Source organism: Carassius auratus, chromosome 20 (genome assembly GCF_003368295.1).
Source record: "Carassius auratus strain Wakin chromosome 20, ASM336829v1, whole genome shotgun sequence".
Taxonomy (NCBI): domain Eukaryota; kingdom Metazoa; phylum Chordata; class Actinopteri; order Cypriniformes; family Cyprinidae; genus Carassius; species Carassius auratus.
In genome coordinates, this window is record NC_039262.1 from 18,070,141 (window position 1) to 18,084,079 (window position 13,939).

General features: G+C 38.7%; 1 protein-coding gene across 1 annotated transcript in view; it reads left to right on the forward strand.

The window, feature by feature from the left end:
• LOC113121087 (adenylate cyclase type 1-like) overlaps nt 1–13,939 on the forward strand; it is a 45,401-nt gene that overhangs the window by 24,671 nt on the left and 6,791 nt on the right. Inside the window, exons 6-15 of the mRNA XM_026291325.1 lie at nt 439–597; nt 693–834; nt 1,793–1,948; nt 3,977–4,171; nt 8,902–8,999; nt 9,156–9,240; nt 10,710–10,799; nt 10,971–11,224; nt 11,499–11,625; nt 12,839–12,955. Coding sequence (XP_026147110.1) covers nt 439–597; nt 693–834; nt 1,793–1,948; nt 3,977–4,171; nt 8,902–8,999; nt 9,156–9,240; nt 10,710–10,799; nt 10,971–11,224; nt 11,499–11,625; nt 12,839–12,955 — 1,423 coding nt within the window. The remainder of the gene's footprint in view (nt 1–438; nt 598–692; nt 835–1,792; nt 1,949–3,976; nt 4,172–8,901; nt 9,000–9,155; nt 9,241–10,709; nt 10,800–10,970; nt 11,225–11,498; nt 11,626–12,838; nt 12,956–13,939) is intronic.

Sequence of the window (13,939 nt, forward strand, 5' to 3'; positions counted from 1 at the left end):
TTATTTTCAAATAATATTTAGACAATAAGATATTGAACAGCAGATTATAACTAAAATTATAGCTGACATTTTAAGGACCTTTCCAGTTCCCTGGTTTGAAATTACAATTTCATGATATTTGCACATTTTCTTTGAAATCAGTTAATTTACTTAAATGTTTATTTATTTAGCACTCAAATAAATTGCACATTGGATGGGTATTTGAAATTATTTTATTTTATTTGAAATAAAAAAAAACTCTATTGGCTGCCAGCATTTTGAGATCACCTAAATTTGTCAAAATATATTACCTAAATTTGTAAATTTGTGTCAAATGTTTGGAGAACCCATTGCTAAAACGGAAAACTTATGTACCAGTAGGTTTCAGTATAAAGACCACCATATGTATCATCGAAAATAAAAAGTTGACCTTTTTTGTGAATATATGTGTATAATCAGGTCTGTTGCGGAAGCGACTGAGGTGGACCTGAACATGCGTGTGGGTTTGCACACGGGCCGTGTGCTGTGCGGGGTTCTGGGGCTCCGCAAGTGGCAGTATGATGTCTGGTCCAATGATGTGACACTGGCCAACATGATGGAGGCAGGAGGATTGCCTGGGTCAGTCACTCACCACATTTAAAAACATATTCATATAGGTGAAAGGTGTATTCTCAGAAAGGTGAGAGTTTAATTGTTTGCCCCTCCCCCAACAGGAAAGTTCATATCACCAAGGCAACACTGGAATGTCTGAATGGAGATTACGAGGTGGAGCCGGGATTTGGCAACGAGAGACACGCTTTCCTTAGCAAACATGCCATCGAGACGTTCTTCATCGTGCCCTCACACAGAAGGAAGGTACAAACACATCATCATACACAACATGACACCATACTGCAGTAAAGCATTTCACTTCTGGAATGTGGTGTTTTTTATTTTTAATTAAATGAAACTGTAAAAAAAGTAAAAGGGAAACTTGGTTTTATCCAGAATTTGACTGGATTGTTAAAAGTGAGCATGTTTTAAGCAGTAATATTACTGGGTAGTATTATGTTTCTCTTCTTACATCACTACATTGGCAGTAAAGATTTGGTAATTTTACTGGTTGTGAAAATGACTGCATTTGATTAATAACTATTGACAACGAAACAGAGCCATTGAACCAGTTGGCTTTTTTAAAGCACCTCAGAAATCAGTTGATGAGCAGCTGTCTTTCCTCTGTTGACATTTTTTATTTTGAAAAAGGAAGTGGGGCATTTAAATAGACTATATTTACATTATTATTTGCTTCTTGTTATTGCTATTTTTATTGCTAAAGTTATAGTAGTAAAAGGAAGCATTCATTCTTAAAGAAGTTCTCAGCATGCAATTGGACTAACATTTGTTGTGAACTTCGAAATTTGTTTCATCAAACAGTCCTGGATTTTTTTTTTATATATCATGGTTTTTACAAAAATTGTAAGCAGCACAACTATATTCAACATTGATGATAATCAAGTCTCTCTAAGGTCTGATAACCTGAACATCCATAAGATGTCTATTTCTGTTAAAGGTTTGAGTTGCAAAACTGTATCTTCCAAATGTGAGAGATGAGTGCAACGTAATAAACTGATTCACACATGCACAATCAAAAGCCTAGTCTATCTGGAGTTCTTTACAAATGGATTAGAAGCGTCTTCTTTATATAACTTTTTTAAGCCACTTCATTTTTTTTTCAGCCAACAGTCACTGCAGCCATTTTCTCACATTCAGTTAATCTCTTCTCTTTCCTCATTCCACATCTCTTCCCACCCCCTCTTTTTCTCTCTCTCTGCAGATTTTTCCTGGGCTGATCCTATCAGACATAAAGCCAGCGAAAAGGATGAAGTTTAAGACCGTCTGTTACCTGCTGGTGCAGCTCATGCACTGCAGAAAGATGTTCAAGGCTGAGATCCCTTTCTCCAACGTCATGACGTGTGAGGATGATGACAAGGTGCGGGATTATTAACAAGGAGGACCACATCAAGTAAACATAGCTGACTGATATTAAATAGCTTTCTAGTTGGTTGAAACTGTTTTAACATCCGGAATATCAGGAAAACACTACACAACCTTTGATTTTGGACAGTTGGAATTTACAGATTTCACAGCAATTGCACAGTGTACGATAGTCACAGACTCCAATTTTTAGCTAAGAGGATAATAAACATGTTTGAGATTTTGAGACAATTTTAGAACGCATTGTTTTCATTTGTCATGTCTCCCAGCAACAAGACGTACGTTTCTGTGTGAGCTTGTTATATTCAGAACAACACAAGTGTATGATGCCTTGTGTTTTAAATTCTTTTTAAGTCATGTAGTGTATTCTTGCCTTACAATTGTAACATCAGATATTATTTCAGAGTTAGATATTTATAAAAAAAGAATATTCAGATGTCTGAACCAAACATCTACCCACTGACCCACAAAGTCCCTGCATCGAAACCGGCAAAATGAATGAAGGTAATAGTTTGGTCATACAAATGACTGCGGCTGAACTCATACTGTATTTACTTATACAGTAAGACAAAATGGTAACAAATATTAAGAAATATTGGTTCCATTAGTTAATGTATAGTTAACTTCTTTAGTTAACATGGACTAAGCAAGAAAAAAACCTTCTACAGCATTTACAGTATTCATCTTAGATAATGTTAATTTCATCATTTACTAATGCAAAAGTTGTGCTTGTTAACATTAGTTAATGCACTGTGAATTAACATTAACTTACAATGAATAACTGTATTTTCATTAACTAACATTTACAAGATTAATAAATACAGTAATAAATTTATTGTTCATTGTTTGTTCTTGTTAATTAAAACATTGACTAATATTAACTAATGGAACCTTATTCTAACGTGTCACCGAAATATTTATATTTAAGTGTATGTTAAACCTGGCTATGAAAGTCATTGGGATTCATGTTGTCCAAACATAAACAGATTTAAGCATAAAACCACACCAGTTTCAGTTTAGGTCAGTTGCGGTCTGATGTTCAATTGAAGTAGCATGTCAAAACCATCTGCCGTAATGTAGTCAAGTGTATCTCCACAAGAGCCAAACTGTCAAAGGTTCGGCTCATGAGTATTGATAATCCAATTAATATTTATGAAGTAAGACATCACCATGTCATGATGTCACAAACAGTCATCGAAAAGTTCCATTGCTGATGATACTGTATACTGTGATTGCTGTTTTTTTTTAAATCCTCCTTCATTTAATAATCCAAGATCCCCAAATCACCCAAAGTCACATTTCACACCCACACAAATCACATTCACTGTGTTAATCCAGTGCACTCTCTAATGCCACTCCTTCAGATGAGTGGATGATTGCACACAGATCCAATCACTACTGCAGATTTACTGTTCTCATAATGTCTGACTCTCTCTCTCTCTCTCTCTCTCTCTCTCTGTGTGTGTGTGTGTTTTGACTTGTATCACTGCATAATTAAAGATCTTATCACCACTGCATGTGTGAGAAAATATGCTGAGATGTGTTGAACACCCATCTGTCACCATGTACTGTTGATGTGTGTGTAGATGAGTTTAAAAAGTACACGTGAGTGTGCTGTTCTTTCTTTTTACCTAACTGTAATGGGGTAGTTTACCTTAAACTTATCTTTTGTAATCACACACTCATCATCGTGTCATTGTAAAGCTGTATGCACACAAATAAAGTAATTTTGTAATGTTAACACAGTCAAACTCAAAAGAGCACCATAAAAGAGGTCCATATGATTTCTTGCAATATATTTGAAATCTTTTGAAGTCATATCCTAGCTTTGCATATAGAACAAACCAAAATCATTTTTATTATTATTATTATTATTATTATTATTATCATTATTTTTTTTTTCACTATTTACAAAAAGATCCTAATTTCAGTTGAACTGGGAGTTATTTGTATCTAAACTTAAATTTTCAAATTTAGAATCTGCAATACTCTATTTCAATGTAAATTTCCCCTGTGTTTCCAGAGACGTGCGCTACGAACAGCTTCTGAGAAGCTGCGTAATCGGACGTCATTTTCAGCAGGCATGGTGCAGAACTCTCCCGGGACCAGAGTGAACCGTTACATCGGCCGTCTGATAGAAGCACGGCAGACAGAGTCAGAGACGACAGACCTCAACTTCATTACCCTCACATACAGGAGCAGAGAGAGAGAGCAGAGAGTGAGTACACACAGATGTATGATGGGTAAACATGTAGGTGAGAGCAGGACTAGTTGTCACATGGGGACAGTTGTCAGAGAGGGTTTGAACCTTTTAAAATAGAATGATTTCTTGCTACAGTTGATGGGAAAATGAGTAAACAGCATAAAACCACAAAGACATACATCTGACCCCCAGAGTTTAATGTCTGGTTTTAAATGTCATACATTTATTGAAATTATTTTTAACTGAAATATTTGCTGGCCAAAGTTGCCATATCTATTTTTTTTTCTTCCATTTGTTATTTTAATATTTTATAGTCTAAATAAAACTAAAATGTCAACAATACAATGTTTAATGGCAAGTTGAATTGTGACAACTTACCCCATATGGTGTAATAACATATCCTGCTATTGGTTAAATTCTGGTATCTTTTACTTTTTATTTGTATGTGTTTCAAAGAAGTCCCTAATGCTAACCAAGCCTGCATTTATTTGATAAAAATACAATAAAAACTGAATTATTGTAATGTAACAGTATAATATATATTTGTGATCCTGGAACACAAAACCAGTCTTAAGTCACTAGGGTATATTTTAAGCAATAGCAAACATTGTATTGGCCAAAATTATCTATTTTTCTTTTATGCCAAAAATCATTAGGATATATAAGTAATATTTTGTACATTTCCTACCATTAATATGTCAAAACTTAATTTTTGATTAGTAATATGCATTGCTAGGAATTAATTTGGTCAGTATTTAGATTTTTCTTTTGTAACACTATAAAAGTCTTTAAGACTCCTTTCAGACTAAAAAAATAAAAAATAAATCATACTGACCCCAAACTTTTGAATGGTGGTTTATGGCTATGCAGAAACTTGAACAAAATAAACCTACTCAAGGAAATATCCGGCAAAGTGAAAAGTGTGACAACCTGCCCCGGTGTCCCTAATAAAGCAGTAGCCAATCCAGGGCATTGGCAGGAGTGACTTGGCGAAATGTGAGGGAGATGGATTGAAGAATTTCCTCAGACACACACGCCGCATCCCCCGCATTGTTCTGTTGAGCTTCGTGACTCCCTGTCTCCTCTCACTTTCAACATCCTCTCTCCCCCTCATCTCTCTCGCACTCTCCTTTCTCTCTAGCTCTCTCCATTGCTCTGTCCTCTATTTCTTTGCCTATATTCAGTCCTCTCCAATCCCTCCCATCTTCGATTCATGTAAGACGTCCGCCCACCCTAACAGAATGGGGGCAACAGTAATGATTTAGGAAAATCTGTCAAACTCACGACATATTCTCTCTCTCTCTCTCTCTCTCTCTCTCTCTCTCTCTCTCTCTCACACACACACACACACACACACACACATACACACTCATGTGTGCAGGAGCACAGTGGCTTTCCCTGCTCTCTCTGGGAGTATAATGACATTGCATCTGGTTCTTATAAAGAGAGGGATGGTGGTTTTTATACTCTAATGAAGCTGACGCACAAAGCAGTGTGTTGCATTGATCTCCTGCAGGCTGCTACTTGTGCTACATGTTACTTGTGTCTCTTACAAGAGATACAACAAAGCATATGCTTACACAAACACACACAAGGTCTTTCTGCAACTTTGGGCACTTTTACATAAAGATTCTGAACTGAACTCTTTAAATGTTTCAGTAATTTTTTTTTTTTTTTCTTAGAAACTTTACCATGTCTCATATCTCTTTGCTACTTTTTAAAATCCCTGTAGATTTAAAGGGGTGGTTGACTGTTTTTTTTTTTTTTTTTTGTCTTGATTGTGTTTATGGGGTGTAGTCCAACATGTGTTAATGCTTTGTTTTGTAAAAAAAGAAAAGAAAAAGTTTTTCCACATAATTTACCTTTATTCCACACCGCTCTGTCCCTTCTCCTATAAACAGGCTGATCATTTCCTGCTTTTATGAAGCCCCTCCCTCAGAATTTGTTTTTCTTTAGTTTTTTTTATGTAGCTATTTGTGCATGTATATGATCTGCAGAGTTACAAAGCTCAAAGTCTCCAATCAAAGGATTTATTCAATCTAAGAGAGAAGGCTGATCCAGACTGGGCTAAAACGCCTTGTTCAAACACGCCTCCACATGTCTACATCACAATGTGGAAATAATTGCGTAATGCTGCCCAAATGTTCATGCAAAGAAAGAAGGTGTTATAAGGAACGCCTTATGTATGTAAGAGCCCAATCACCTTTGAGTGTTACAAAACGAGCCAATGGTACACAAAGTACCTTGGTCTGTGGGATTTGCATCGCAAGCTCTGCCCCGCAGAGCGGGTATATAAGGAGCAACACAAGCAACTCGCATTCAAGTCTTCGCTGAGGAGCTCAGAGGAACAGCAATGTGGCAAGGGGATGTAACGTCTCCGTTCCCTCCTTTAGGGAACGAGGGTCACATACGTAACCAAGACTTTCCCTTTCAGTCGTTCACGTTCGACGTTACGAATGGGGTGGGAATTTTGGGCACGTACCCAGGCCGGGGTCTCAAGATAACATGAGAGTTAGCTGGCTCGAATTCCAGGCACACTTCGTCAACTGAAAATGCCTGCAGGTCCCCGACCCTCTTCACCGAAGCCAAAGCCGTCAGGAGCACAGTTTTCAAAGATAAAAACTTTAGCTCAACTGAGAGCAAGGGTTCGAAGGGAGCCCTCTGCAGTGCCGATAGAACCACTGTGAGGTCCCAAGAGAGGACTTGCTGAGGGTGAGGCGGATTGAGCCTCCTTGCTCCTCTCAGGAACCTGATGATCATGGTACCTAAACCTTCCATGACTGTCCAGGACCCACACATGTAGGTTCCACAGATCAGGACATGGGTGCCAGAGGGTGCCCCATCTCTGAGAAAGAAGGTCCTTCCTCAGAGGAATTGGTTAGGGAGGTGCTGTCACGAGGAGTATAAGTTTGGGGAACCAGGTCCGGCTGGGCTAAAAAGGCACAACCATGAGGACCTGCTCCTCGTCCTCCCTGATCTTGCACAACGTCTGTGCAAGAAGGCTCACTGGGGGAAACGCATACTTGCGCAGGCCCAGAGGCTAGCTGTGTGCCAGGGTGTCCGTGCCGAAAGTGCCCTCGGTCAGGGAGTAAAACAACTGGCAGTGGGAATTTTCTGGAGAGGCAAACAGGTCTACCTGAGCGTCTCCGAATCGTTCCCGAATCATCTGAACCGACTGGGGGTGGAGTCTCCATTCCCCGTGGGGGGGACTCCGTAAGAGTTCGTCAGCTGCACGATTGAGCCTGTCCGGAATGTGAATGGCACGAATGTGAATGGCACAAAGCGACCTCAGCGTGCCCTGTTGCCATGCCCATCTCGGGACTCGGTCGTGAAGCCAGAGCTGAAGTGGTCTCATATGGAGTAACCATATTCAGTAGCCATCTCCTCACTGTGGCCGGGGTGAAGGCTGCTGCTGTGGCCGAGCTGGAGTGGAGGAGGGCGCAGGGGGGCACCCTCGGTGACGAGCAGGCTGAGGCAACTGCGCTGGTGGCGGGTTGGAGACAGCAGTGGGCCGCCGGGGCAGGATGTGTCTGATGGCCTCAGACTGCTTCTGGGCGGCAGAGAACTGCTGGGCAAAGCTCTCTACCGCGTCGCCAAAGAGGCCATCCTGGAAGACCAGGGAGTTGAGGAGCTGAGCCCGATCAGACTCCCTCATGTCTGCCAGGTTCAGCGCCACGCTCCTGGACCATCAAAGTGGACAACACCTGACCCAAGGAGTGCGCAGTGACCTTCGTCACCTGGAGAGCGAGGTCGGTAGCAGTGCGTGCCTCCTGCAAAATCCCTGGGTCACCACTGTCCTTGTGCAGCTGCCGGAGCAGCTTGGCTTGATAGACCTGAAGTGAGGCCATGGCATGCAAGGCAGAAAGGGAACCGCAGTAGTGTTGATGCAGCCATGTTAGGCAGACGCTGTCTGTTTCTGTGCCAAACTGAAAGCACTTTATTTGGCCTTCCGAAAGTAGATGCAATGAGGAATCATTGGTTAAGATTTATTTACAACAGAATAGCACAACCCATATATTCGAATTTATGCACCCAGGATTTTGTGAACCCAGGAGAGAGTGCAAGGCTGGCTGTGTACAAAAAAAAAAAAAAAAAAAAAAAAATGACTTTGCTATGACACTTTTCAACACTGATTACTGTTACTTTTGAAATCCTTCTTCAGTTGAATTAAGATTTAATAATTTAATTTTAAATCAAAACCACCACAGGCCCACAAAACAGTTTTGCACTTCATGAAGTTTGTTAAAGTGTAATTTGTTACCAAGGAGACAACAGGGTGGTGAATAGCACATGTAATAAGAACACAAAGTAAGATATGTAAAGAACACAAAGGAAAAAATCTAAATATCATTTGAACAGAACATAATATTTTTGTGTTTTTATTTTTAATCAAGCTGTAATTTTATAGAATCTTCTGAACAAATTTAATTGTCTGGAAATTGTAGATAATTGTGTTTGTTTAGGATTAAATGCTAGCTGTAAAATTAGCCACAAAAAGACAAAAGAGTCACACTTTCATTTATAAATAAATAAATAAATAAGCTATTCCATTGTTGTCATTTTCATCACAAAATAAATTGTGGAATACATTTGTGTATGATGGTGCAGGGAAAATCTGTTTTAGGAGACCCAAACGCACCCTTACAGAAGTTGAAGAAACAACTTTACACACATGGACTGTAGAAAAACTGACTGCATAATTGCTACAACCTGTCAAATTGTCTCTGTCTCTCTTTGTCACACAGTATCAGCAAGTGTATGATGATGCCTTCATCAGTGCGGTGGTTATCTCGCTTGTCCTCACTTCATTTTTTGCAGTGGTCTATTTTCTCATCATTCCTCAGTATGTAAAATACACACACTGTACCTGACACATTAACATAACACACCTTTTCTTTATTTGACAAACGCACTAAATTGATCACACATTTTACATGCTCAGATACAACATACATGCATATAACATCCTCTCTCTTGATCTTTCTTTCTCTTGCTGCAGAGGTCTTCTGGTTGTGATTCTACTGGTTCTCTGTTTATGTTTCCACATGGCAAGTGTGATGTACCTTCACATCACTCATGAGCAGGTAACACTGGTCTCCAGGTTGGGGACTCTCCATAGTCATAATGATTTTTATACTGTACAAACTGTATTTTCTATCCCATACTCCTAAACCTGTCCCTCAATCAAAACTTTCTGCATTTTTAGATATTCAAAAAAGATAATTCATTCCCACTTGAAGAATGACTATGAAAGGGTGTGTTATATTAGGCTTTTATATTCTTAAAAAAGTTTTTATATTCATAACAAAAGCAAAACTTGGCTCTTTAGATACATTTTCTATATTTTATTTTTAGTTTTGTGTAAGAGTGTGTGTATTATTTTGCCATGTCCTTTGCCCTGCTCATTAAATTTGAATGATAGTAGAATATTGTCAAATCATAAACTTGAGAGAAGAAAGTCATATACACCTAGGATGCCTCGGGTGTGAGTAAAACAGATGATAATTTTTTTTTTTTTTTTAACAACCACCTAGAGCAACCTAGCAACACCTAGCAGCCACATAGTACCTTGACAACAATCCAGAACACTATAGCAGCACCTAACAACCATCCAGAACACAGTGGAACCACCTAGCAGCTACATAGCACCTTAACAACCACTCAGAGTAATCTAGCACAACCTAACAACCATCCGGATCACCCTAGCACCGCCTAGCAGCCTAACAACCATCCAGACCAGCCAAGCACCACCTAACAACCATCCAGAACACCTTAGCACCAAACAGTAGCCATATAGCAACACCTTAACAACTACCCAGAGCGACCTAGCATCACCTAACGACCATCTACAACATCATAGCACCACATAGTAGACACATACTGAAGCAACACATTAACAACCACCCAGAGCAACTTAGCACCACCTAGGAGCCACATAGCAACACCTTAACAACCACCCAGAACAACCTAAAACCATCTAGGAGCCACATAGCAAACACCTTAACAACCACCCAGAACAACCTAAAACCATCTAGGAGCCACATAGCAACACCTTAACAACAACCCAGAGCAACTAAGCACCACCTAGGAGCCACATAGCAACACCTTAACAACCACCTAGAACAACCTAGAACCATCTAGGAGCCACATAGCAACACCTTAACAACCACCTAGAGCAACCTAGAACCATCGAGGAGCCACATAGCAAAACCTTAACAACCACCTAGAGCAACCTAGAACCATCGAGGAGCCACATAGCAAAACCTTAACAACCACCCAGAGCAACCTAGCAACACCTAGCAGCCACAAAGTACCTTGACAACAATCCAGAACACTATAGCAGCACCTAACAACCACACAGAACACGGTAGCACCACCTAGCAGCCACATAGTACCTTAGAAACCATACAGAACAGCATAGCACCGCCTAGCAGCCATCCACAGAGCTCTAGCATCATGGAAGTAATTTTCTTCAGGAAATGTCAAACTAGTTGTTTGTGTGCATTTGTTCTGTAGGTTTTCTGATTGCTCTTTCCTATCTTTGTGTTCTCAGTGCTCTCCTGACTGTCTGACCCTGCAGATCAGAACGGTTCTGTGTGGGTTCCTGGTGCTGCTGATGTACTCCGTGACCCAGGGGTGTGTGGTGAGTGTGTGTGTGTGTGTGTGTACAGTAGAAGAGAGTAACAACTGTATGACTGAGGATCTTGCTCATAGAATATACACCGATCAAAACATATATATAACTTCCAAATAAGTGTTCATCTGTTAGTTTCTTTCTGATGTTGAGTGTGTTTGTGTTGCTGTAACTACACAGGTGGAATGTGTACCGTGGTCACTGGAGGGGAATTCCAATGTCTCCATGGTGACAGTTGTCACAGTCAACGGGACCAGCGTGGGCTCCGGGGTGTGCAAATACACTCCGTATGTATTTTTATCATGTGTGATGGCGTCGCTATCTGTGGCTCTCTACCTCCGTGTGTCATCACTACCCAAGATCCTCCTGCTTCTCCTTCTCAACATCCTCCACACTGTCGTCATGGAGACTAGCAGCTATCGGAAGGCCATAGGGTGAGTCGAGCTAAACGCAAAGGTTATAGGAGTGTTTGTACTTCATAGTTGTTTAATTATCTCAGGGTTACCTAAACTGGGATTTGTGAGAAATATTTAGTTTACCTGCCAGTAATATCACCATTAACTGACACCAGAGAACCGAGAACATGTAAATGTGTTGTCAAATTATTGAAACTCAGGAGCCAATTTAAAAGTAATTGTTTTTGGTCAAAAGGCTGAGCCCCTATTTTATCTGATAATCTGATTGGTGTCATTGTGATTGTGTGTGTAGAGGTGGATTCTTTCACACACACAGCTATGACCCGGTTCTGGCAATGCTGCTGTTTTCTGGAGCTTTGGTGCTTCACTGCAGACAGCTGGATCTCAAACTCAGACTGGACTACCTCTGGGCCACCCAGGTGAGTGCACCTGTGTATGCAAACATTAAGGTTGTGCGTGTATAAATGCATCAATACGTTTATAAAATAAGTTTATTTTATACTAAGTGTAGTTCAGTATAGTAATCTGTTGACATTAAATCCTGACATTTTGTTTGAGATCTAGTGGCATAAAAATTATGATTTCATTTTATTTGGAGTACTATTTGTGCACAATGCACATTTCTTAATATTAAGCCTAAAATGTGCAGTAATCTCATCATTGATGAGGATTATATGATTTTGAAAATAATATCAGTCTTTAAATGCAAGATATTTAAATTGTACCTGATGTATTGTAATAGTTCCACTTTAGTACAATCAAATATACTTCAGTATATCTTTAGTCGGACTTCAGCACAGTTAAAGTGCATTAAATACAAAATTAAGTTTTTCCAAATTAGCATACTTTAAGTATACGGTGTCTGTTTAGTATAATAAATGTACATTTGCAGGGTACTGTTTAAGTACATAAATATGTAAATGTATTTGTAGAATACCTAGGATAAAATAAACACACACACACACACACACACACACACACACACACATTTTCAAAAGTTAGAGGTCGGCAAGAATTTTTATTTTTTTCTTCAGCTCACCAATATTTATATATACTTTTAAATATAAATTTAAATCAATTTCTATTTGAATATTTTATGTGAAATGTCAAATGGTCCATAAGAAATCATTATGATATGCTGATTTGGTATTCAAGAGACATTTATTTTTATTATCAATGTTGAAAACATTTATGCTGATTAATATTTCTGTGCAAACTGTGGTACATTTTTTCCAAGATTCTTAGGAAGTTCATAAGAAAAGCATTTGTCTGATATAAAAAATATTTTGTAGCATACTGTGAATTTAATGTGTTGACTTTACCACGCTGAATAAAAGATTAATTTCTTTTATAACAATTCCCCAAACTTCTGTTCTGAGCAGAAGTGTATATTTTCAAAAGAAAAAAAAAAAAAAAAAATAGTGGAACATCTTAAGCATCATCAGCACTGTGATAGCAAGCGATTTCAACAGTAACAGTGCCCTCTAGTGGATGTTTTATTTTCAGAGTTTAATTCAATATGAACACAAATTATTTTTTTATTGACCTTTAAAATATCCAGTGACAGGCGATACAGCTAGTATGAGAATACAGTTAATTGTTAATATGTCAGTGTGTGTGTTTTGTCCACAGGCTGAGGAGGACAGAGATGACATGGAGAAAGTGAAGCTGGATAATAAGAGGATTCTGTTCAACCTTCTGCCTGCACATGTAGCTCAACACTTTCTGCTGTCCAACCCACGAAACATGGTCAGATTTCATTTACAGATCACAAAGAATAGCCTTAAAGACAACACAAGATACAAATTAACTTCTAAAAATTTGACACAGCTCTAAGCCAAAGAGCATTCAGATGAAGTGAAGTGGGGATTGTTGTGGTCTGTCAGATGTTGTAGTTTCCAAAGTCACCACTTCATAGCAATGTTGTTACGAACCAGCTGCTAATTAGGTGAGAGGTCAGCGCAGATGCTTTGATGATAGCTTGTGTTTTGATCATGCAAATGAGATAAGATTGTGATTGTGAGCTGCTCCGTCTGGCTTTGTGATCTCACTGCCAGGCTTCACTGTGAGGCCTCATGAACACAATCAATGTGTGTTATGTGTTTTGTAAAGGTTTTTTTTTTTTTTTTTTTTTTTTTATGTTTGCTGCATGCTCAACACATGCTGCTCGGCTCTTTTCCTGTCCAAGATCCTTCACAGGAATTGATGCAATCAGACATCCTGAAATCTGTTGCAGCAACTCTGAAGCAAGCATCCTCTCCTGAGCATGGAATTATATTGTAAACAGTGGCATAAGGAAGTGAAAATCGGACACATATGCAGGAGTACACATGCAATGCAAACATCACTGGAATGCTTTTTTTTTTAATGATAGCTTGGAAAAAGTGTACAACTGTTTTTTGAAGTCCTCTTATGATGTTAGTCATATTTTCTCACTCCAAAACATTTTACATTATCATTTCTTTCTCTTCTACCATTCAAAAGTTTGGGATCAATATTTATTTAAATAAATTTTAGTAGAAATTAATTTATACTAAAAATCAGCAGGGAATGCTTTAAAGTGGCAGTAAAGATATTTATAGTTTTACTAAAGATTTATATTTCAAATGTACACTTTTTATCGTTTCTGGAGTCCTAAATAATTCCAGAAAAAAACAGGTAACACTTTACTTAAAGCCATAATGTATAATGCATTATAAAAGTAGTTTAAATGCATTAATTATACAGTACCTT